Raw genomic sequence first — 26,734 nt, forward strand, 5'->3', positions numbered from 1 at the left:
GAGGGTGTCGCTGAGTCGGGGGCCTCTCGTTAAGTAAGTACACTGGATTTTGTTTTTACGCGATTTACATTTTCTCAATTTTCCACTCATCCTAAATGTTTAACGCATATTAATTATCATGTGATTTTTCTACGATTTATTCTGGATTTTTTGAAACATGTTGCGAAGAGTTTGGTGGTAAATTGAAGTCACACGATCAAAAATACGAGCGAAAAAAATTCGTGTAAAAACAAAATCCTGTGTACTACATCAACACTTCCTTCCCCTCCCAAGTTACGGTGAAGATGGGCGTGGCCAGGAGTAGTAATCCTCATGCTTTTGTGATTTTTATCCTAGATTGAAATTAAGGACCACACCCACCTTGATTTCTGATAGCAATCTGAATAGGAATTTCAAAAGAAAAACATGAGTATCACTAGTGTCCAATCTACGAAGTACACCGTAACTATGCTATGCTTCTTCTTCTTCTTATTGGCATTACATCCCCACACTGGGACAGAGCCGCCTCGCAGCTTAGTGTTCATTAAGCACTTCCATAGTTAATTACTGCGAGGTTTTTAAGTCAGGTTACCATTTTTGCATTCGTATATCATGAGGCTAGCACGATGATACAGCCTAGGATGATACTTTTATGCCCAGGGAATTCGAGACAATTTCCAATCCGAAAAGTGTCTAGACCGGCACCGGGAATCGAACCCAGCCACCCTTAGCATGGTCTTGCTTTGTAGCCGCGCGTCTTACCGCACGGCTAAGGAGGGCTCCTATGCTATGCTATGCTATGCTAATGTACATATATCATTGTGGGGTAACCGAAGAATCGAAGCAACTTCTAGCGTCCAACACGCACTAAGGTTCATTCAATTTCAATCGCCCACATCCAGGAGACAAATCAGCGCCGCGGAGCCTTCCATCGGGTGGAAGAAAGTCTGACGGCAGAAATTTCAGGAATTGGAATTTCCGGCAAAGAAGAAAGTTTTCTCAAACTGAATTTTATTTCTTATGCCACATTACCAAGCGCAAATGCACCCAGAGCGGGTTCCGAAGAAGCAGTGAACTACCGGGGGATCATTGATCTTTTTTTATTGTGGCTTTTTTTAAAAAATTTTAAAACGATGCTACATGTGAAATGTATAAGGCTGTTGTTCTTGATTATTTGATAACTTTCAGCTTGTTCTAAAATATGAATTGTCGTCTTGGCACGTCTTGGGACCAGCTTTCCACTTCCACCATAATGGCGGCTGATATAAATAATTTTGATAGTTACTGCTTCCGGGCACTAAACTGGAATTTGACTCCAAGCAAACCATGATTCTGTGTAACTAGCGACTTTTTATTATTTATAAACAAGAAAACTTCTGCATACGTAGAAAGGCCTAAAATTATATTACAAATTTCAATGATTAAAAACAATTATTTATTTATTCATTTATTTATTTCTGAAACCATCAACAGGCGATATTGCCCCAATGATGTAACTTAATACTAGTAGAACTGACATGTATTCGTTTATTTACTTGTAGTATTCCAACTGACAATCTAATGATCTCATCGAAAAACGAAACAATTATATCAATTGAATTTAAGAGCAAACAATAGTTGAAAAATGGTGTTTTATACATAGTTATGAAATTCTCTAAAACAGATTCCGGCTGGCCATGTCGAAGTGGAAGGCCATGGAAGTAGCGCTGATTCTTTGAAGCGTTGGTCGTTTCCGATCTTGAATGAAATGGACGCCATTGAGGATGGTTCTTTCTATACTGGGACAAGCTTCTTGACTGGAAGCTGACCAAGAGAATCAGTTACCAACTTGGAAATTTCGCTGTCAGTAACATGGTTTTTCAAACGCGTGAAGAACAGCCAGCATTTGTCATCCTTTACGCTAGGATTCAAGGCAACAATTTTATTACTAATTTTCTCTGTTGCGCATAATAGGTTAGGAAATGACATTGATGATGATTGTGCAACTGGAGAATCGACAGTGCGGGTGCGTGGAGTGTAGAAGTATGAGCATTGCGCACTTGTTGCTATTATCATTGATGGTTTCCTGGATGACGGCAATATGTTTTTTATTTCCGTCATTAAGTCATATTGCATTTTTATTTCAGCAGTTTCGGAGATGTTGGAAATACGTTTTTGCAATTATCTAACGATAAACGTTCATCTCGAATTTTATTTATGGTTTGGATACATTGGTCACATATATCCAACACATATTCGAATTTTTATGGTACTTATTAAACAATACACTTTGCATGGAATACTTTACTGTACAATCCTTCACAAGCGACGTAGTCATTTTTCCGGGCGATAGAACTACAACATTGTTCACAGATCGTCGATTTTTTTCATTTGGTCTCTCAACAATTCTTCGCAACAAACAAAAGAGCAGGAATTGGCAATAGTTGTTGAAGTCGATTGATTTAAAACTAATGTTATCGATATTTGCCGCATGCAATTGGAGCAATAACACTTGAAGTCTGGTGCTTAATTGTTCCGCCACTAATCACGAACAGAAACAATATTACATCACAATAAAAACAGAATTCGACGACGGCTTCCCGAGTTTGGAGCTTTTTGATGGAATTATATCTTTACAGGACAACATCTTTGGTGAAGATCATTAGTCTCAACTATCGATATTTAAACGAAATCACGATTTTGTAAATCAAGATTGCATAAAACTACAATATTCTACACAAAAGTTATATTTGTTAACACCTTTTCCCCACGGAACGTGGAGGCGGAACTTTAAACCTCATAATTACCAAAGATTGACTTTTGGTGGGCGGGTACATCGCGGGGAGGGGTTTTAGTGAACAAGGGTTCAAAAATAGTGATTTTTCATGAATATATTTCTTATCCGAAAATCCTACCCATTTTGAACTGCACCTTTATAAAAAAGGTTATATAGGAAGGTGTGTGCTTTGGGATGAGGCGTTGATAAGTTTAGAACTTAGCCGCCAGGTGGTGGTATATTTGAATTCATCATTTTAGACTACTCAAGTAATTGCGATATAAAGAATTCTCCTCAGTGTAAATATTCCTATCGCACAAGTTTGAAATTTGTTAAAATGGCGTCTTGATCAGATCTTGATCGTCTAGTGGAAATGGACTGTCTTGTGACGGAAGTAATAATTGGGAATTTTACAAATAGGCGGAAAATTTGCTAATCTTTGATTACGCATGTAGACCCAAAGGCCTTAATTCCGGGGTTTTCTTGGATGACCTAAAACATATTCTGTGAACACATTCTATTATTTGCAGCATCGCTGGAACAGGTTGAATACAAAGAAAACTTTTGATGAACTCTACCACAACATTCATGTTTGTCAAAATGCTACAAACCAAAATACATCAGATCTCACATGAAACAATATACTCAAATATAACAGCTCACTAGCGCCGCATCTTGGAACAAGTGCTCATTATATTGAGCACCGCTTTCTAGTCCTGAACATGCTGAACAATGTTGCCGAATACAACTTGGGTATAGGTATGAGGGTTCTCAAGCTAAAGCAATATTTCAAACATGCAAGAATATTGCAAGTACACTAGCGCCGCCTGTTTGTAAATTTCCTAATTATTCTGTCACATGACAGACCATTCCTACCATACGAACTTTGTTAAAGACGTCATCTTTACAAATCTCAAATTTGTGCGATAAGAATATTCACAATGAGGAAAATTCCATATATCGGAATTACTTGAGTAGTCTAGAATAATGAATTCAAATATACCACCACCTAGCGATCAAGCTCTAAACTAATCAATGACTCATGTCAAAGCACACGCCTTCCTGTATAACATTTTTGAAAAGGTGCAGTTCAAAATGGGTAGGATATTCTGATATAAGTAAAATAAGCATGAAAAATCACTGTTATTGTACCCTTTTTTACGAAAACCCCTCCCCGCTATGTACCCGCCCACCTATAATCAATCTTTGGTAACGACCTGAAAGATGATAAAATTATCTTTCGAAACAGCCCCAAAAATTCAAAATTGGTCAAACATTAAGAAAGTTATAGCAATTTCAATTTGGGGTCAATTTGACCCCAGAGCACAGACAACGTAAGTTTTTTGAAAAAAGTACACTGTAGCGCATATTTTCAAGATTTTTCAAGCGAATTTGCACCTAAGAGACAGATCTCGGTGAGTTTTATCAAACTACCAAAAATTAGGAGAATCGGTTGAAAACTAAAAAAATGGCAGTCACTTAAAGTGGCCTGGGGTCATATTGACCCCAGAGCACAGACAAAAGGTTAAGGATGCCATTCAACAGCTAAAGACCAATAAAGCAGCTGGTAAGGATGGTATCGGAGCTGAGCTCATCAAGATGGGCCCGGAAAAGCTAACAACTTACCTTGCCAGAATCTGGAAACTGACCAGCTACCGGAGGAGTGGAAGGAAGTTATATGCCCCATCTACAAGAAAGGCGACAAGCTGGAGTGTGAGAACTATCGAGCAATCACCATCCTTAATGTCGCCCACAGAGTGATATCCCAGATCATCTTCCATCGTCTGTCACCATTAGTGAATGAGTTCGTGGGAAGTTATCAAGCCGGCTTCGTTGACGGCCGCTCGACAACGGACCAGATCTTTACTGTACGGCAAATCCTTCAAAAATACCGTGAATACCAGGTCCCAACGCACCATCTGTTCGTTGATTTCAAGGCGGCATACGACAGTATAGACCGCGTAGAGCTATGGAAAATTATGGACGAGAACAGCTTCCCTGGGAAGCTTACCAGACTGATCAAAGCAATGGTGAATGGTGTGCAAAACTGTGTGAAGATTTCTGGCGAACACTCCAGTTCGTTCGAATCGCGCCGGTGACTAAGACAAGGTGATGGACTTTCGTGCCTGTTGTTTAACATTGCGCTGGAAGGTGTCATGCGGAGAGCCGGGTGTAACAGCCGGGGTACGATTTTCAGCAGATCCAGTAAATTTATTTGTTTCGCGGATGACATGGACATTGTCGGCCGAACATTTTGCAAAGGTGGCAGAACTGTACACCCGCCTAAAACGTGAAGCAACAAAAGTTGGACTGGTGGTGAATGCGTCAAAGACAAAGTACATGCTTGTGGGCGTAACCGAGCGCGACAAGGCCCGCCTGGGGAGCAGTGTTACGATAGACGGGGATACCTTCGAGGTGGTCGAGGAATTCGTCTACCTCGGATCCTTGCTAACGGCTGACAACAACGTTAGTCATGAAATACGAAGGCGCATCATCTGTGGAAGTCGGGCCTACTACGGGCTCCAGAAGAAACTGTGGTCGAAAAAGATTCGCCACCGCACCAAATGTGTCATGTACAAGACGCTTGTAAGACCGGTTGTCCTCTACGGACATGAAACATGGACAATGCTCGAGGAAGACTTGCAAGCACTCGGAGTATTCGAGAAACCGGTGCTTAGGAACGTCTTTGGCGGTGTGCAAGAAGACGGTGTGTGGCGGCGAAGAATGAACCATGAGCTCGCCCAACTCTACCGAATGCCGGACAGCAACCCTGCAAAGATGGTGCTCGCTTCCGATCCGGCAGGTACGAGACGACGTGGAGCGCAGCGAGCGAGATGGGCAGACCAGGTGCAAAACGACTTGGCGGGCGGCCAGATGCGGCCTCGAACCGTGTATTGTGGCTTCAAATTGTTGATTCAGTGTTATCTGTTTAGATGTAGACTAAATAAATTAATGATGAACTTATCCGTCGAACCAATCTTTTATCAAGAATACTGTAAATAAAATGACAGGGAAGAGTGTTGGAACATGTTCTAATATTCGTTCAATTGTTTCGTGAATGATGGAGCAAATGAACGGCATTCATGGCATGATGTTTGATTCTTCCTGGTATGAGATGTTTCATGTTCAAAAATCTATGAGAGTCAATTATCCAACCGCAACTGATATGATGAAATGATGACGACGAAGCTTCGTATGGTTTATATAAGGAATCGAGCAGTTGTGGGCAAAAATATCATCAAAATATTCTAAGCCTCCATATCTTCATAAACTTCACAATTGTCTGTAAGGAAAAAAGATTTTGTTTTTTCTGGGACGGGACTTGCAAAGAGGAAAAAAAAGGAACTTCATCTGCAACTAGCAAGCGCTGTCAGGAATTGTCAGATGCAACCAGCACCTTTTCGTCTATCATTTCACTTCGAAAACGAACTTTTTATAGAAGCCTTGGAGACCCATAGTGTTATATAACAATCGACTCAGCTCGTCAAACTGAGAAAATGTCTGTCTGTCCGTGTGTATGTGTGTGTATGTGTGTGCACAAATGCTAAGAAAAACATTAGACAACTTTTCATGTAGTAATCCTTAAACGATTTTCTTGCAACAAATTTCATTCGACAGGGGGCAAAGCCTTGTTGATCACTATTGAATTTGAACCGTTTGTTTGAGAAACTGCATATGTAACATTTTTGGCCAAAATGAGATTTTTATATATTCTTAGGAAGAGTGGAATCGCCAACTTCCTATTGTTAACATCTCGTGGATAAAGGGCGGGCTCTTCTCCCCATCTATTGGGTCAATCTGGGAAACGAGGGCTAGATTATAATACTGTATGTACGAACTTTCTTTTTTTCTCTATTCATCCCGTGGATTCGCATAAGTGTCTCTGCTTATGGAACCACCCCACCCATTTTTGGCATTTCATACAGGAGTCTGATGAAATACAAACAGTAGTATGATCATGATCAAATCGTTTGTCAGATATGGCCAGTGCTATCGGCAGGTGCCTTGCTACAATAGTATCATCATCATCAAATGAGATTTTCATATATTCTGAATCCTCGTCCAAAAATACGTATTGTGGCAAAAATAAAACGAAAAAAAATTGTTGTTCAGGAATGTATGAATTTTTTTCGTTTGTTTGAGAAACTACATATGTCCACGTACTTTTTATGGGGAAAACTACATATGTCCACGTAGCAATTGTGGAGTACTGCTTACATTTTTTGCACTGAAAGTGTCCCAAGGTGCAGAGTTTTGCCAAAAACTATTGATCTGTACCGAAGAAATCGAAAGATTCGATGCAAATTTGTTCAAAAAGTTTTTTGTTGTTTTCTCGAAATAGTGTAAAATGGACTACTTCATTTGATAACGATCGGCCGTTGCAATTAAAAGTTATAAAGAAAATGGCACATCGAATTATATTAGCAGCATATAAGGTTGGTGTCTTGGCTAAATGCGAGAAAGGCAGTATCACTATTCGGTGAATTAAGTACACGGAAGAATAAAAGTACCCAGCGTTGAGTATTTTTAAACTTACTTTTGAGTTATTTTTTCTCTTCTCTTTCATCCACACTTTCTTCTGTTGTTAAAAACAAAAGAGCGAAACAATCCAACGACGCCAGTTCAATACGGGAAGCCAATTTTGAGTTTTATTACCTGAGGTCGAGATTGAGTGAAATAAACCTCCATTTGGGTAAATAAATTTTCCGTTGGGTACTTTTTTAACATGGGAGTAAAGGCAAACTACTTCGACCCCATTTACTCAATTTTGGCTTCCCGTACGGATGTTCGAGGTTGGGTGAATTGAACTCACTTTTGGGTAGTTTATTTCTTCCGTGTAGGGTTTTGCGTGAAAGTATTGGTATCTCTCAAAAAGTGTTCCGAATGATTTTGTTTTACGAGTACTTTTTCATTTTGAAACGTATTCTAGAATAGCCGGACAGCTTAATATTGAACTGTTATAAATACGTGTTATATTCCCGATAGGAAAATATTTATAAAAATAAGTTAGGTGAAACACTCAAGGAAACAGTCGATGAATCGATGATCAACTGTGATGAAAAGAAGAACAAGTGGCAAAACAAGGAAAAAGAAGCCGTCTTTGTAGGTCTCGTCTCACGGTTTTATTATTTTAAAAATAGGATTTGGAATAAGTTTTTATTCTTTTGTACGTACGAATTCAATAGAAGCTTTTCATGTTTATAAATAATAAACAAATGCCTATAGATACCTAAAATCATGGATTGCTGGGAGCTAAATTCCAGTTCAGTATTTGGATGCAGTTACTATCAAAATTATTCATAGCAAAATGTGCTCAATCGATCCCAATTCGTAACGAAACGGAATAACACGTGTTCGATCATCAGAAACTTGATTGTGCTTTTCCATTTCCCGCATCACATGGAGGATTTGTTTCAAATAATGAGGCTCTCCTTAGCCGTGCGGTAAGATGCGGCTGGGTTCTGGGTTCGACTCCCGGTGCCGGTCTAGGAAATCTTCGGTTTGGAAATTGCCTCGACTTCCCTGGGCATAGATCTCGCGCTTAGTTTCATAGAGGCGTAACTGTATAGATTGATTTCTCTTCGTCGATTTTATCTTTTTATTATTTTACCGAATTGCGCTAGTTTGTCGATGATTCAATGATTTGGTGTGATAAAGGATAATTGTATCGTGCACCAGAATCTATAATCACGGTTGTAGCTTTTGAAACAATTGAGTTATTAACAAAATATAAAATCGATCAAGAGAAATCGATCAATACAGTTACGCCCCTATGAAACTAAGCGCCAGAAATGTATCATCGTGTTGGCCTCATGATATACGAATGCAGAAATGGTAACTTGGCATAAAAACCTCGCAGTTCATACCTGTGAAAGTGCTTAATGAACACGAGAACTGCGAGACGGCAATGTCCCAGTGGGGGATGTTAAGCCAATGAAGAAGAATAAGAAGAAGAAGAATGTACTCATAAAACATAGCTGACAATAATTGCATAAATTCTTGACATCTACATTTCTGAATGCTGAAACTGATTTTCTAAAACTGTATACGCGAAATTTCATACAGTTTCTGTAAGGTTTTTATGCAGAACTATATTGAAATCTGTCATTCGCAGGTTGGGTGTGTTTTCGAAAACTGAGACGGAAGCATATTCTTAAAAAATCCTATGAAAACAACTGCTACTGGGCCTCACACTTTTTATTTTAGCATTTTTTTTGGGATTTTTCAATAAAATTCGCCGTTTTATAAAAGGTGGACGGTTTTGTTACCCTAAAAACATTAAAAACGGAAAAATATGCACTGAGGGTGTTATGGCTGAAAATCAAGAATAATTATGTAAATGGAAATGAAATTATTTTAATTTAAGTAGGGCATCTTTTTATTTTGCCTTTCTCGTACATTAAGAGTACGTAAAGGCTATAGAATCAGAATCAAAAAACTATTTATATGAGGCTCGGAGACCTAGAGTGTAATATACCAATCGGCTCAGTTCGACGAATTGAGGTTGTGTCTGTTATGTGTGGGTGGATGTGTAAACACACTTTCGAATACTTGCCATATAGAGATTCATCTGGTATATTTCGTTTTAATTGTGCCATTTCGGCTAAAAAAACTCAAGCGTGATGTTTTTCTTTAAAATCACAAGCGAAATTGACAACTTGTTAAGGCTCAATAATCGAGGTTTGGAAATGATTTTCCAACAAAAAAATTCTTACATTGTACAGCATTGGAACAATCCACGCTTCAAAACAGAACCCTTCTCGGATCCCGTGCAATAAAGTGGAGAAAGTGGATGAGTCAATAGAGAAAAAACGAAACTCGCAAAAGCGAACACGATCCGCATATTTTGAATACTCCCATTCAGTCATTGCTAATGTACGATATGGTCGTCGGTCGGTCGTCTGTAGTTGCGTCTTTCCATCTGAGACCAGAAGTGGCACTCTCTCCTATTGGCCTCTACTAGGGGAGAATAAAATAAAATGCACATATGGAAAATTTGAATCTCACTTTTCTGTTGCTCCATGTCACATTAGGCCTATATGTTTTGAACTACCAAAATCTATATTTTTTAGCATTAAATGTCAATGTTTGAAATTCTTTTTAACATTGAAAGATGCTTCACTCTATCGAACCGTGCTCCCCAATGGGTGCCATCGTGGAAAACAGAGGAGCATTACCATCGGGATTGCCTGCTGGCAAATCTTGTTGCGCTTTTGGGGGAATTTTCACATGTTCTGATCTGTGTTGTCGTTGTCTTTTTTCGACAGATACCCATGGGCTGTGGCGGAATACCTCTGCCTGGTTTGGGTGGGGAGAGTGATGCGGCGGAGATCATGCCAGTATGTACGACAAGCAATTCACGCGTCTTCTTGGTGTTCTTGGCGCTCCGGCTGACTTCACAAACTGTCGGCTGCTGATTTGCGCTCTGGTTCGGCAACAACCGGGGTGTATCACATGTGCTGTCTGCGCGTTAGTATGTCTATTATTGCAGCCGACTTCTACTGGGTGTTGCCGTCGTCAAATTGCAGAGGAAAGTGGCAGCCTATTTGGCTGCATGTTTATTCGCTAATTGACGATAAAATGGTAGAGGAATCGCGAGAAATTGTATAAATGGGCACGAATATTTTTATACTTCGGCAAATTTTATCGGATAAACCCTTACATCCGATTAAATTAACATAAAATGTGTTAAAACAATAATTAGACGTTCACAAAAATGCTGTATTTGCAAGGCTTTAACTTTAAATTTTGTTTTTGTTTTCATCGACCACGCGCTTCCATTCAATCATCGAACTCCATCCGCAGACTGACGGAATTACAACCCCTTGTAGGTGTCGGCTCAACCAAAGCCGATTACCATACTAATGAGTCCCATTAGCCTACAAATAGCCCTTCCACACCTCTCGCAACCATTCGCACCATCTGTCACTGTCGCCGAATTGCCGCAAACAACATCACCGACTGCTCGCTTTCGTTGAATGGTTTTACATAGGTACCTACGCGTTCCAAAGCCAATTCCTTGAAGACACATTCCAGCCGTAAAATTTAAACTTTTCCCTCCTGGAAACCCATCCCAAACACCATATAACCATAAAGTTTTGCCGCTTCATCTTTTGGAATTCTATTGTTAATTTTTGTTCCCCTGTGTTTCTTCCGTGTTATTTCAGGACCTAGCGCTGCTCGCACGAGGACCCTCTCCATATGGCAGCTACGATGCACGATTGAAATAACAACCTTCGGGAAGGACGAGACGATCCAAGCCGAGGACGAAGCAACTAAACTTTCTTGTGAAGTCGTAAATTTGACCGGATGATGTAAAAGTCGCTTAAACGTAGCCGTGTTGCAGCTTCGCCATAAACTAATTACATAATTGAAGGAAAATCTTCCCCGGCAGCGAGAAACAACCGAAGTAGAGGTGTAAAAGGATTTCGAGTAATTTAGGGCTGTCGGTTTGAATAAATATTAACACTGCGGAGACTGTGAAAAGTCGCACCTTCAGTCGGCAGAGCCGAGAAGTCAAAGAACACGAAGCAACTCATGCAAATCGGTGCTCCGCGCGCCAGAAAAACTATCGAAACAGAATTACACCGGAATCGGTCGGGAAGCAATTAAAGGAATTGAACCGGTTTGTGTCCTCCAGTTTCTCATCTGCCGAAGCACGTGCTTGAATTCTGTGCAATTAAAGAAAAGGGCGAAAAAAATCGAAGCGCTGAAAAATTATGTGAATCGCTGCTATTGAGCCGTGACTCCGCGTGGAACCAAGGGTGAAAGTGCCCCGATACGAAGCGACACGTTCCGTGGATGCACTTGAGAAAATTGAAAACAGAGATTTGACCTTTTTTGGAGGTCTCCCGGGCGATCGAAGACAATGGACGGCATTCCCCGGCGTAAGAACGTCGACTAGCGAAAGTGATTAATTTTTGATCGGCTTGGGGAGACATGTTCGAGGAAGTGAAAAATTGAAACCCGGCTTAGGACCGTGCAGGCGTGGAAAAAAGGGGGGCAGTGAGACGCGAGTGAGAACTGATTTGTGTAAATATTTGAGACGACACAAACTTGGCAGCCAGGATGAAGACGGCACCACTACTGCTGTTGCTGGCGCAGATTCTAATCGTTGCCGCGGCAATCGACAGAACAGAAGGTAAATTTTAAACTTTTTTCTAGGAATCATTATTCTATTCTATATTTCCCGTGAAGTGACAATGATTTGATAAAGGTTATGCGATCTTGTTTATACCTACTTAGTTGGTAGTTTTTAAGAAACTTCTACCGTTACTTTGGAACATTTAAATCAAATATCAACTTTGTTCTTTCGACTTATATAGGATCGTGTTATTATTGATGGAACAGATACAGGTTTGACAAAAACTGTGGCATACATACCGCATACCCTCGCCAAACATAGAATAGTGAATAACCGTTCATCCATTCGTTCGTCCGGGAAAGCTCCAATTCCAACTGAAGTTGATGTGAACAGAAGGGCAGCCACTAGCCAGTCAGTCAACCAACCAGTTAGCCAGCAATGACGCAGCGGACAGGTTCCGTTTTTATAATAGATGGAAAAATAATCTTTCAATCAATTACCGGACGGATATCCTTTTACCTTTTCCATCGAAGAGGTTACCATTTTCTTCCTCGTTATTCCTTTCATTATCAATTTCACCGCGGCACGGTGGCAGCAATGGGATGCAAGAGGGTGGTCGATTTTAAAGAGTGGATTGCGGACAACGTGGTCGCCATCGCTCGTCGTCGTTGGACGCAATTGATTATGAAGGCAGGTTTTCCGCGAGAATGGATGTTTTCATCGCGTTTTGCTGAACTGACGGGTCCTGTCCAAAACCTCGACGGACGGGTTGCTCGGTGATGGATTGAAAACGGTTGATATGAATTATGAAGCTGTTTTCGAATGTCAAGACGTCATTTGTAATGTGCTTGAAAATTGTAAGATATTTGGTGGAATTAAATAGTACTGCATATTTTGCAATATGGTAAAAATGACGATGTAAGTTAATTTATCAAATTATGGTTATAATCAAATGAAAGAAGAAGTTTATGAGCTCTATGTCAAAAATTCTAGATCGATAAATTTTAGTTCTAGTTTTATTCATTTGGGAAAATTAAAAAAATTCATCATCGTTTTATATCCGATTTTCATAGAAAAACATTTATTCAGAGTTGTTATAAAATAGATTTAATTACAGCTTCATGTGCCAATCACAAAGCCGGCGAGCTGGACACCAAATTTAAAGCACAATTCAATACCCCTCACCATTACAACAGCAACAAGCATCAGTTTTATTACACAAAAATGCACCCAACTTCGATCACCGCCGTTGAAACTCCATATAGATAACCCCAACCATCGAAATATGGTATCGATTTCAATTATGTTGTGAAAATTATTTCGTGCCCTGTGTCTGAATCCCATTCACGTCGCACGCCACGCATCGACTGGGAATGTTGAAATGCTAAATCGCAAAATCCCTCTCGCCCCCTCCCCGAACAGAAGAAAAAACCAAACATATTGATGCAAACCCACCGAATGATGGAAATCTGAAACCCTTTCAATGCGCAACTTTGCGCACAAAAAGGCGACAGTTTTCCATTGGGCAATGTGCGCTCCACCATTTCGAACAAGAGGATAATATTTTCAATCGAAATGCGAAAACTCGCCGAATGGGTGAAAATCGGTTATAGATTCAGGATTCAGCATCGGGCGCGACCGACCGACGACGGGGTTGACAAAAGGTTCGGAACCGGCCAGCCAGAGTCGGGTTGGTTTTGACCGGCAATGAAAGGAAGATTTTCATATTTTGAATGTCGGGTGGCTGCTGCGACGACGATTGCCATAGTAATGAATGCAATGCCGGTGTATGCAAAGTTAATGAAAGGGAAAACCCTCGGACAATGATGCCATTGAAAAGAGATATGGAAAATTTGTCTGTCGATCACGTTTTGCGATTTTCGTGATGAGTTTGGAGTTGTTTTTAAACAGGTGATGCGATGGGTTGTGGTGACTGGAATGTGACGATAAAGTTTTTGAAATTTTAAATTAATGATAACATATTAATCCGCTTCAAAACAAAACGATAAAATCCTTAGAAGGATTTCGATTAAATTCTTACAATGCGTTGACCACTACATCCCTTGCTATACAATGGCCAAACATAAACATCGGACATTCAATTATTTAGAAAATGTGGAAATTGTTCTTCAGGAATTTGGAGAATTATTTCTAGAACACCTCAGGAAATTTATACAAGAATTCCTTCCGTATTCCGCTCAACAAATATTCCAAGATTTACATGTAAAATGTGTTTAGAAAATCAGCAAGACTTTTTTAAATTCCACATAAACTTTCTCTAAAATACTTCAAATTCTAAAATTTCTTCAACTACTTTTTCAAGATTTTTTCCGAGAATTTCTCCTGTAAATCCATTTGGAAATTCACACATCACATCGAAAATTTATTCAAGGGTTTTTCCAAACAATCCTCCAGGTATTAAATTGTTTTCAGTAAATCCTCCAGGAATTATTTCATAATCCGAAGGAGGATTTTTCAACAAAAATGTATTTGTGACTTCGTCTAAAAAAACATTCTGCCACCATTCATGGAATTTTCTAAGGAATACCTTAAGGAATTTCTAAGGGAAGTCATAGAGGAATTTCTGAAAGAATTTTAGAAGTAAATTCTGCTGATACATAGTACTGGATGATTTTTTTGAGAGAATTCCTGGAGGACCTAGTGGAAGAAAAATTGGGAGAATTTACTAGGTAAATAATTTAGAATATTCTAGTGGAATACCAGAAGGAATTTAGCGGAAAAAATCCAGAAAAGTTTTCGGGTTGATTCCTTGACAAACTGTTGTAGATTACCGTTAGACAATTTTTTTTTTTGAAAAATAACGACAGTAATTGCTAGATATGGGTGGTAATTTTTAATATAAGAGTTAATGACTGAAGTTGTTCTTTTAAGATTAAAGTCTTTCGGCGATGGCAGTTTTAATAAGTATTTAATACGTTTTTTGCTCTGACACTCCGATTAATCGGATTTAAGAGCGTAAACGCTTCTTATTGAGACTGCTATAGGGTAAGACGGTATAATGCGCCCCACCTGTCCAAAACGCCCCACTTTGATTTCTAGAAAACTAAAACTAACTAAGGGTCAACATCAGTTGGTACCTATCAGTGGCGTAGCCAGAAAATTGGTATGGGGGGTTTCCGAACATTTTTTCAAAAAAATTTCTTCCAAAATTTTGTCTCTGGGGGGTTTACCCAAAGCCACCCCGTGGCTACGCCACTGGTACCTATACATATTTGTAAAACCACCATCCTATGTGAATATGGGAGTATTTTTGTATTACGTAAAAAAATAATTAAAAATACAAAAGTTACAGTTTTGATGTAACTTTCAATGTTTGTTTGCTTAACATTATGGAGCGACGCTAGCATGCTGTCCGCAAAACTTGAACTGGAGCAACGAAATAACTTTTCTCAGTGGTTAATATGATTTAAAATTGCTTCTATCTTCAAAAATGTAACGTATTCCTTACAAGGATTTCGATGAGTGGATTCTCAGAAAAATATCCATGTTTTGAGATGTTTTGATAAAAAAATTCGAAAAAGTTTTCGTAACCGAAATAATAACCAGAAGAATTTCTGAAGGAACTCTTTTAGGAATTTGCAGAATAAATCTTGAAAGAAGTTGTTAAGATTTTTTAAACAATTTTTGAGTAGTTCTTGAAAAAAAGGGGAAATACCTGGAGGAATTTGGGTATATGATGGGTATATGAGGAATTCCATATGAATTTCGAAAGGAATTCAAAGGGAATATCAGGAGAATTCTCGAAGTAATTTATTTAAAGTCTGTGTAGAGAAGACTAATTTATTAAAAGTTCGTGGAGTACCTCCTAGTGGAACTTCTGGTGGAGCTTCTGAAAGATTCCCCGGACGAAATTCTGGAACAACTACTGGGCGAACTTCTGGAGGAATTTGTGGATAAAATTTCGGAAAAAAATTGTGAACAAATTTCTGGAGGTAATCCTTAAGGAACTTTCGTAGGAATTAATGGAGAAATTTTCAGATAAATTTCGGAAGAATTCCTGAAGGAACTCTTTGAAGAATTCCTGGAGGAACTTTAGGAGGAATTCCTGGAACAACGTCTTGGGAATTTCTGTAGAAACTCCCGGAGGAATTGGTGGAGGAACTTCCGGAGGAATTCCTGGAGAAACTTCCTGAGGAATTCCTGGAGGAACTTTAGGAGGAATTCCTGGAGGAACTTCTGGAAGAACTTCCGGCGGAATTCCTGGAGGATCTTCCGCCGGAATTCCTGGAGGAACTTCTGGAGGAATTTCCAGAGGAACTTCTGGAAAAATTCTTAAGAATCTTTTGGACAATTTCTTGGCGGAACTTGTGGAGGAATTCCTGGAAGAGTTTTCTGAGGATATGCTGGAGGCACTTCCGGAGGAATTACTGGAGGAACTTCCGGAAAATATCCTGCAGGAACTTCCAGAACAATTCCTGGAGGAACTACCGAAGGTATTACTGGAAGAACTTCGAGGGAAATTCTGGCGTAACTGTAGGAGGAATTGCTGGAAGAACATTTGGAGGAGAACTCCCTGAGAAACTTCTGGAGCAGTTTTTTTTGCATAAAATTAGCCCACGCCGATCTTTCTGTATTCGACGAAATTATGAAAATTATTTCAATCGGCACCCAGGTCTAATCCTCACAAAGATTTCTATGAAATCCTTACAAGGATTTCGATGAAATCCTCACAAGGATTTCGATGAAATCCTTACAAGGATTTCGATGAAATCCTTACAATTTCGATGAAATCCTTACAAGGATTTCGATGAAATCCTTACAAGGATTTCGATGAAATCCTTACAAGGATTTCGATGAAATCCTTACAAGGAATTCGATGAAATCCTTACAAGGATTTCGATGAAATCCTTACAAGGATTTCGATGAAATCCTTACAAGGATTTCGATCAAATCCTTACAAGGATTTCGATGAAATCCTTACAAGGATTTCGATGAAATCCTTCCAAGGATTTCGATGAAATCCTTCCAAGGAATTCGATGAAATCCTTCCAAGGATTTCGATGAATTCCTTCTAGGGATTTCGATGAAATCCTTCCAAGGATTTCGATGAAATCCTTCCAAGGATTTCGATGAAATCCTTACAAGGATTTCGATGAAATCCTTACAAGGATTTCGATGAAATCCTTACAAGGATTTCGATGAAATCCTTACAAGGATTTCGATGAAATCCTTACAAGGATTTCGATGAAATCCTTACAAGGATTTCGATGAAATCCTTACAAGGATTTTGATGGAATCCTTACAAGGATTTCGATGAAATCCTTACAAGGATTTCGATTAAATCCTCACAAGGATTTCGATGAAATCCTCACAAGGATTTCGATGAAATCCTCACAAGGATTTCGATGAAATCCTTACAAGGCTTTCGATGAAATCCTTACAAGGCTTTCGATGAAATCCTTACAAGGCTTTCGATGAAATCCTTACAAGGCTTTCGATGAAATCCTTACAAGGCTTTCGATGAAATCCTTACAAGGCTTTCGATGAAATCCTTACAAGGCTTTCGATGAAATCCTCACAAGGCTTTCGATGAAATCCTTAGAAGGATTTCGATGAAATCCTTAGAAGGCTTTCGATGAAATCCTTACAAGGATTTCGATGAAATCCTTACAAGGATTTCGATGAAATCCTTACAAGGATTTCGGTGAAATCCTTACAAGGATTTCGGTGAAATCCTTACAAGGATTTCGGTGAAATCCTTACAAGGATTTCGGTGAAATCCTTACAAGGATTTCGGTGAAATCCTTACAAGGATTTCGGTGAAATCCTTACAAGGATTTCGGTGAAATCCTTACAAGGATTTCGGTGAAATCCTTACAAGGATTTCGGTGAAATCCTTACAAGGATTTCGATGAAATCCTCACAAGGATTTCGATGAAATCCTCACAAGGATTTCGATGAAATCCTCACAAGGATTTCGATGAAATCCTCACAAGGATTTCGATGAAATCCTCACAAGGATTTCGATGAAATCCTTACAAGGATTTCGATGAAATCCTCACCAGAATTTCGATGAAATCCTTACAAGGATTTCGATGAAATCCTTACAAGGATTTCGATGAAATCCTTACAAGGATTTCGATGAAATCCTAACAAGGATTTCGATGAAATCCTAACAAGGATTTCGATGAAATCCTAACAAGGATTTCGATGAAATCCTTACAAGGATTTCGATGAAATCCTTACAAGGATTTCGATGAAATCCTTACAAAGATTTCGATGAAATCCGTACAAAGATTTCGATGAAATCCGTACAAGGAATTCGATGAAATCCTTACAAGGATTTCGATGAAATCCTTACAAGGATTTCGATGAAATCTTTACAATTTCATTTCATTTATTTAGTTAACATCTAAACAGATAACACTGAATCAACAATTTGACGCCACAATGCACGGTTCGAGGCCGCATCTCTCCATCCTCGGATACGCCCCACGCTCGCCAAGTCGTTCTGCACCTGGTCTGCCCATCTCGCTCGCTGCGCTCCACGTCGTCTCGTACCTGCCGGATCGGAAGCGAACACCATCTTTGCAGGGTTGCTGTCCGGCATTCTTGCAACATGTCCTGCCCATCGTACCCTTCCAGCTTTAGCTACCTTCTGGATACTGGGTTCGCCGTAGAGTTGGGCGAGCTCATGGTTCATTCTTCGCCGCCACACACCGTCTTCTTGCACACCGCCAAAGATGGTCCTAAGCACCCGTCTCTCGAATACTCCGAGTGCTTGCAAGTCCTCCTCGAGCATTGTCCATGTTTCATGTCCGTAGAGGACTACCGGTCTTATTAACGTCTTGTACATGACACATTTGGTGCGGTAGCGAATCTTTTTCGACCGCAGTTTCTTCTGGAGCCCGTAGTAGGCCCGACTTCCACAGATGATGCGCCTTCGTATTTCACGACTAACGTTGTTGTCAGCCGTTAGCAAGGATCCGAGGTAGACGAATTCCTCGACCACCTCGAAGGTATCCCCGTCTATCGTAACACTGCTTCCCAGGCGGGCCCTGTCGCGCTCGGTTCCGCCCACAAGCATGTACTTTGTCTTTGACGCATTCACCACCAGTCCAACTTTTGTTGCTTCACGTTTCAGGCGGGTGTACAGTTCTGCCACCTTTGCAAATGTTCGGCCGACAATGTCCATGTCATCCGCGAAGCAAATAAATTGACTGGATCTGTTGAAAATCGTACCCCGGCTGTTACACCCGGCTCTCCGCATGACACCTTCTAGCGCAATGTTGAACAACAGGCACGAAAGTCCATCACCTTGTCTTAGTCCCCGGCGCGATTCGAACGAACTGGAGTGTTCGCCCGAAATCTTCACACAGTTTTGCACACCATCCACCGTTGCTTTGATCAGTCTGCTAAGCTTCCCAGGATGTTCTCGTCCATAATTTTCCATAGCTCTACGCGGTCTATACTGTCGTATGCCGCCTTGAAATCAACGAACAGATGGTGCGTTGGGACCTGGTATTCACGGCATTTTGAAGGATTTGCCGTACAGTAAAGATCTGGTCCGTTGTCGAGCGGCCGTCAACGAAGCCGGCTTGATAACTTCCCACGAACTCGTTCACTAATGGTGACAGACGACGGAAGATGATCTGGGATATCACTTTGTAGGCGGCATTAAGGATGGTGATCGCTCGAAAGTTCTCACACTCCAGTTTGTCGCCTTTCTTGTAGATGGGGCATATAACCCCTTCCTTCCACTCCTCCGGTAGCTGTTCGTTTTCCCAGATTCTGACTATCAGTTTGTGCAGGCAAGTGGCCAGCTTTTCCGGGCCCATCTTGATGAGCTCAGCTCCGATACCATCCTTACCAGCTGCTTTATTGGTCTTTAGCTGTTGAATGGCATCCTTAACTTCCCTCAAGGTGGGGGCTGGTTGGCTTCCATCGTCCGCTGAACTGACGTAGTCATCTCCTCCGCTGCCTTGACTTTCACTGCCTGTACTCTCAGCGCCATTCAGATGTTCCTCGTAGTGCTTCCACCTTTCGATCACCACACGTTCGTCCGTCAAGATGCTCCCATCCTTATCCAGGCACATTTCGGCTCGCGGCACGAAGCCTTTGCGGGATGCGTTGAGCTTCTGATAGAACTTGCGTGTATCTTGAGAACGGCACAGCTGTTCCATCTCCTCGCACTCCGCTTCTTCCAGGAGGCGTTTCTTCTCCTGAAAAAGGCGGGTCTGCTGTCTCCGCTTCCGTCTATAACGTTCCACGTTCTGCCGGGTACCTTGCTGCAGCGCGACCGCCCGCGCTGCGTCCTTCTCCTCCAGAATCTGTCTGCACTCTTCGTCGAACCAATCGTTCCGTCGACTTCGACCCATATACCCGACGTTGTTCTCCGCTGCGTCGTTAATGGCTGCTTTGACTGTATTCCAGCAGTCTTCAAGAGGGCCCCATCGAGCTCACCCTCTTCCGGCAACGCTGCCTCGAGATGCTGCGCGTATGCAGTGGCGACATCAGGTTGCTTCAGTCGCTCTAGGTCGTACCGCGGCGGTCGTCGGTACCGAACATTGTTGATGACGGATAGTTTTGGGCGCAGTTTAACCATCACCAGATAGTGGTCAGAGTCGATGTTAGCGCCACGATATGTCCTGACGTCGATAATGTCGGAGAAGTGCCGTCCATCAATCAGAACGTGGTCGATTTGTGATTCTGTCTGCAGTGGTGATCTCCAGGTGTACCGATACGGGAGGCTGTGTTGGAAGTAGGTGCTACGAATGGCCATATTCTTGGAGGCGGCGAAATCAATTAGTCGTAGGCCGTTTTCGTTCGTCAGCCGGTGAGCGCTGAACTTTCCAATAGTCGGTCTAAACTCCTCCTCTTGGCCAACCTGAGCGTTCAAATCTCCTATGATGATTTTGACGTCGTGTCTTGGACAGCTGTCGTACTCACGTTCCAGCTGCGCGTAGAATGCGTCCTTATCATCATCAGTGCTTCCGGAGTGTGGGCTATGGACGTTGATTATGCTGAAGTTGAAGAACCGGCCTTTGATCCTCAACCTGCACATTCTTTGATTGATCGGCCACCACCCGATCACGCGCTTTTGCATATCGCCCACCACTATGAAAGCTGTTCCCAGCTCGTGTGTGTTGCCGCAGCTCTGGTAGATGGTATGATTACCTCTAAACGTTCGCACCATTGATCCCTTCCAACAAACCTCCTGCAGCGCTACGATGCCGAATCCACGGTCCTTGAGCACATCGGCGAGTATGCGTGTGCTCCCGATGAAGTTGAGAGATTTGCAGTTCCACGAACCGAGTTTCCAATCGCTAGTCCCTTTTCGTCGCAGTGGTCTTCGCCGATGGTTCCGGTCCGTACTCTCTTGTTGATTGTTCGTTGCTTATGATTTTTTAAAGGCTGGCTTGCAGGGCCTGACACCAAATCCCCTAAATTTCCGGAGGACCATTCCTCCTTATTTCCGGTGGACCATGGTGCACAGTTTCACTTAGAGTCCCTCGCTGGCACTCGGACGATGATCAGCCGCCCCTAACATGGAGAACAGACGCTGTTTTGAGCCGATCCTGACATGGAGAACAGACGCTCAATAAGATTTGCACCTCCGGAGAGGAGCAAACCCCCCCTTCCCTGTCAGCATACGACCATAGTTCCCACCGGGGTTGGTTACCCGATCTTCCCTAAGGTTGCTCGTATCCCGGCCAGCACCGCGGGGAGGTAGGGATAGGAGTTGCTGGGTAAGAGGCTAAGGACCGCGAGATGGGGTCTATTTTATTCCTTCAGGTACGCGAAGTACCAATGGTACGCTTTACCCAGCATTTGCCGTGCCCAAGGATTTACAAGGATTGATTTCGATTGAAATCCTTACTAGGATTTCGATTGAAATTCTTACAAGGATTTCGATTGAAATCCTTACAAGGATTTCGATGAAATCCTTACAAGGATTTCGATTGAAATCCTCACAAGGATTTCGATGAAATCCTTACAAGGATTTCGATGAAATCCTCACAAGGATTTCGATGAAATCCTCACAAGGATTTCGATGAAATCCTCACAAGGATTTCGATGAAATCCTCACAAGGATTTCGATGAAATCCTCACAAGGATTTCGATGAAATCCTCACAAGGATTTCGATGAAATCCTCACAAGGATTTCGATGAAATCCTTATAAGCAGTATTGTCCTACACTCGCGTATTTTCGCGCTCCTACGAATTATATACAGCTAGCAGACCCGACGAACTTTATTTCGCCTGAAATTGATTTATTCTCCGATTGGTTCTTGAGTTATGCAGACATGTATGCCTCGTTTACATGGTGGCCCCCTTTTTAGAAGGGCAAGAGGTTTTGAACCACCTCAGAAACATATTTTCCCTTCCCAATACAGCTGTTATAAATGATTGTTTACTCCAAGGATGTTATCGATCATTTAGTAATCTGCGTTCGATCACTTAGTAGTTTGTCAATAACTCATTCCAGAGGCTAAATTTCAAAATGTGTTGTATGGTGGACTTCTAGTGCAAAGGTTTATCTACAACTCTGCCTAACAGTTCGTTGTATGAATTTCACTAATAACGGAGCTATAGCTCCAGTAGCAGTAACTTATACTAAATGATTGAAATTTTGTTATCATTTAGTATAAGTTACTGCTACTAGCGCTATAGCTCCGTTATAAGTTAAATTCAAACATCGACCTGTTAGGCAGAGTTGTAGAAAAACCTTCGCACTAGAAGTCCACCATACAACACATTTTGAAATTTAGCCTCTGGAATGAGTTATTGACAAACTACTAAGTGATCGAACGCAGATTACTAAATGATCGATAACATCCTTGGTTTACTCACGTGAAAAATGTTACTGTCCGGATATGTGTGACAGCTCTTCTGATACCGCAATGGGTTTCAGACTATATATACATAAGATATCCTACTAATCATGATCGTTGTTCAAAAGATGACTGAGATTGATTATCTTTACATAATCAGAAAGTTTCTTATCGATTTTAATATTGTTAATTCCAACCTTCCAGAGTTAGTTAGAACAGCAACATTTTGTAAATACTTTTTCTATCTCGAATTTTCGAAAAAAGTTACAACATGGGAATCTGAAGTTCCATGCAAGTAAAAGACTTAAAAAAATCTTTCTTTCCTACTATATAAGACGGTGGAAAAATTTCGAGGAGTGCCGTTTCGAGAAGCGTCCGGTATTGAGAGGTGTCCGGCGCTGGGGGATCTCCGGATTCGATGATATTGAATATTAGCAAGGTTTGGATGAAATGCTAACCTTGGTTCCAAATTGTACAATGGATTTTTTTTCCACAGAAAAAGTATAACCAACTCGTCATTAGAAACTCCTGTTCTTCATATCAAACTAATGCGTAATTGATTTCATCAAACCTTCATCACGTCCAGCTTCCAACCGACATCAACCAAGCATCTCGAAATTGACACCACCGATGATGCCGGCATGATCCTAACCCATCATCACCGAAGCAAATCCCCTCACACGCCGGATGATGGCTTGTCGAGTGCGGTTTCCCTTCTAATAACGATACCAACACCTGGCCAGATTCCAACATATTTAGAGCCACGGCAGCCACACACGCACATTCGACGCATCATCTCCATGTTCAGGGGTGGGATTGCCGCTGCTCGGGACAAGGGCTTTCATTAGTTTTCGCGCCAACAACCGAGAGGTACTCGACTTTGAAATATTTTCCAATAATTCCGATTCGACTCATCATCCGCCGTAGCTTTGGTGCGTGTATGCATCCCATTTTCCCTTCGAAGTTCTACCATCGCGCGCTCGAGACCATGGTAATGGATAGTTTATGATGTATGATGATCGTTTCGTCCCTTCGCTGGTATACTGTGTTGTTGTAACAAAAATCGATTTTTTTCTCTCGTGCTTCTAAATTGGCCCCGTCAGACTGGCAAGAAATGACAGTTGTGCACTAATTCCAGCTGAACACTGCGAAGGATATGCGGGGATTTGAAAGCGATAAAAATTAAAACTACGCACATTGCCAGCCAGTCGAAATGCTGCGGCAACCATTACAATGACGACGACGACGACGACACTCCTGGGATATGGGAGGGATCGTTGTTTTTCAATTTACCATGTGTTTGGGTGAAATTTTGCCATATCTTGGAAATTATTACCCATATTGGTGCGGAAGGAGCGCGCAAACGGTTGGCTTTGTTTGCGTTGACATTTTTCGAGATAGATTAGTTGTAGCAATGTGCGCTGGGAACAATGCAAAGGGAAGAAGGGACCGAGCCAGAGCGAATCCATGCCCAGGGATACTGTTGATACATTTTTTTTTGCAAAAGGGATGTGGAATAATGGTTTCGTTGATGAAATAGCACTATTTTAGGAAAACATTGCAAAGGAAGGGGACGACGCTTCGGGTTATTTTCGTCGTGTTGTTCATAAATGACTAATGAAACGATCTTGTTTCGTTATTTAGTTCATAGTTAGTTCCGAGAAATGTGAAACAACTTTCAAAAATGGGACTGTTTATGATAGTTATTTAAAACTATCACTTCATCTCTACATATTAGGACTTTTCCTAAATGGTATAGATGATATGTAGTTTGAATGTAAAAATGCGCTGTACAAGAGCAAAATACATTTTCAATGTATTATTTCATTGCATTTATGCGCAACAAATCTTATAAATCGTATAAATGAATCAATGTAAGAAAATAGAAAAAAAATAATTTCATGGTTTAATGGCTTGATTAGTACGTATTGCATATTATGAGTATCCAGAAGAAGTGTATTTCAACCTATTTTTTGTATAGAAAATTGAGAACAATTCAATTAAAGCAAAACTAACTGAGCATACTGCAAGACAAAAAATGCCACAAACATCCTCAAACTGCTCATCCTTTCCTACGTCCGAATCCCTTCGGGCAACGATCAACAAACGTAAATTAAGAAACGGTAAACCATGTTCACATGCTTTGTGTAACTCGGTTTGGCGAACATTGTTCGCCTACACCTGAATCACCCTCGGGCCAATTGGTACGGAACCAACATCATGGAAGAACCGTCCAAGCTGGATATGTGGGCACTCAGGAACACTAGCGTGGAAGAGCACCATACCGAGTGTGACTGACTTTTCCAGGTCATGTTTGTTGAACTCTGATGCCTTCGGCAACGTATCTGTGCTGCACTCCTTGGCACTTTTCTCCCAAACCCTTCCTTTTCTCTTTTCTGCGGTGGCAACAGCAGCAGCAAGGCTCGAAGGAACGATTGGCGGTAAGGATTATGGTGATTCTCAAACAATGCCTCCTCAAATCACATACACACGTTCTTGCCAATTGACTGAATGACTGACTGGCTGACTGATTGTCTACTGCTGCACATGGGCTCTCCCCTCACCTGGCCGCCACCGCATTTAGGATGGTATTCGTTTGCAAGGTGAGCCCCCCGCTGGCATCAGGGCTGGTGGCAGCAGTCTGCTTAAATATCTTGAAGGAATTCCAATCAATTTGATTGGTTTAATATTGATTTTTGCTTTGAGCCATGTGCGTGCGTGTGTGAGTGTTTGCGATTGTGTCCGGGATGTCGTTTTTATATCTTATATGATGTAATTGAAAATAACTTTGTTGCTTTTTCCCGGGCAGCTCAGTGAGTGGCGTTCGGTACAAGAAAGGATACCGATGGTGATGGAATTCTTTTCTACCGAGCGGAGTGAGAGTATGTTCCGCTTTGACAAGGATTCCCCGAATGCTGGCAGGGGACGTGACCGGTATCAAACGAATAGTCAACGACCGGTGGTGTGTCGAGGCACGGATTTAATCAAATTAATGTTATTTCAAACAGATTCCTGTCCCCATCAAGGTCTCTGAAGGAGGATGGTTAGAGAAGGGGCGTGCGAGATGGAAGAAGCCGGGAGTGATGTGTGTGCTTGGATGCTTCTTGGAAGCAGCAAATCGGTCGTAATTAGCTCAAATGTCTTTCTAATTAGAAAATATTTCGACGTTCTGATTAGTTGTGTAATTTTAGTCAAAGGTTGTTTAGGAAAAATCAAAGAGCTTCGGTTACTTCGTAGAATAGAAGGGAAAAGTTTCGCTCGTATGGCAAACGGCGACAGATTGAAAAGGGGAGGTTCTGAATGAGGCTGAATCAAACGATAGAGATGGAAAGTTTTTTGTCAGGGGTGAAGTGGTGCGTTTCATGTGGGACTATTTGAAAATTATTTAACTGTTTTACTGATTTACTGTTCTGTAAGTTTTCAATTACTCCACATTACAGAGGAAATGTTTGGGTGTGTTCATAAAAATTAGATTTTATGAAGACCAACTTCAACCGTCTAAGACGAATTAAGTACTGTCCATTTAATTCCACCAGTTAATTTTCGTTATCTTTGCAGATACGTATTTCGACCACAACTGTGTGGTCGTCTTCAGTGTCTCGTACTTGACTCGACTTTTCTTCTTTATAAATTCACCTCTTCACAAATATATACACATAAAAATGAATTTCTGTCTGTCTAAACCTTATAGAATCTGAAACTTCTGAACCGATCGGCTTGAAAATTTGTTTGAATTTGTTTTTGGGGCCAGGGAAGGTTCTTAATATGGTTTGAAACCCCTCCCTCCTTTGGAAAGGGAGGCCCCCATACAAATGGAACACCAATTTCTTCATAACTCGAGAATTAATCAAGCAAATAGAACCAAATCTGGCATGTAGGGGTTTTGGAAGGAAAGATATCTCGCGCTTAGTTTCATAGGGGCGCAACTGTATTGATCGATTTCTCTTAATCGATATTATATTTTGTTAATAATTCAATTGTTTCAAAAGCTACAACCGTGATTATTGATTCTGGTGCGAGATACAATCATCCTTTATCACACCAAACCATGAAATCATCGACAAACTAGCGCAATTCGGTACAATAATAAAAAGAAAACATCGACGAAGAGAAATTGA

At 41.1% G+C, this 26,734-nt stretch overlaps 1 protein-coding gene across 1 annotated transcript in view; it reads left to right on the forward strand.

Annotated features, from left to right (window-relative positions):
* Nucleotides 1–26,734, forward strand: part of LOC134212799 (roundabout homolog 1-like) — a 331,449-nt gene that overhangs the window by 50,598 nt on the left and 254,117 nt on the right. The window contains exon 2 of the mRNA XM_062690970.1: nucleotides 10,903–11,876. Coding sequence (XP_062546954.1) covers nucleotides 11,804–11,876 — 73 coding nt within the window. The 5' untranslated portion in view covers nucleotides 10,903–11,803. The remainder of the gene's footprint in view (nucleotides 1–10,902; nucleotides 11,877–26,734) is intronic.

This window comes from Armigeres subalbatus, chromosome 2, assembly GCF_024139115.2.
Source record: "Armigeres subalbatus isolate Guangzhou_Male chromosome 2, GZ_Asu_2, whole genome shotgun sequence".
NCBI lineage: Eukaryota > Metazoa > Arthropoda > Insecta > Diptera > Culicidae > Armigeres > Armigeres subalbatus.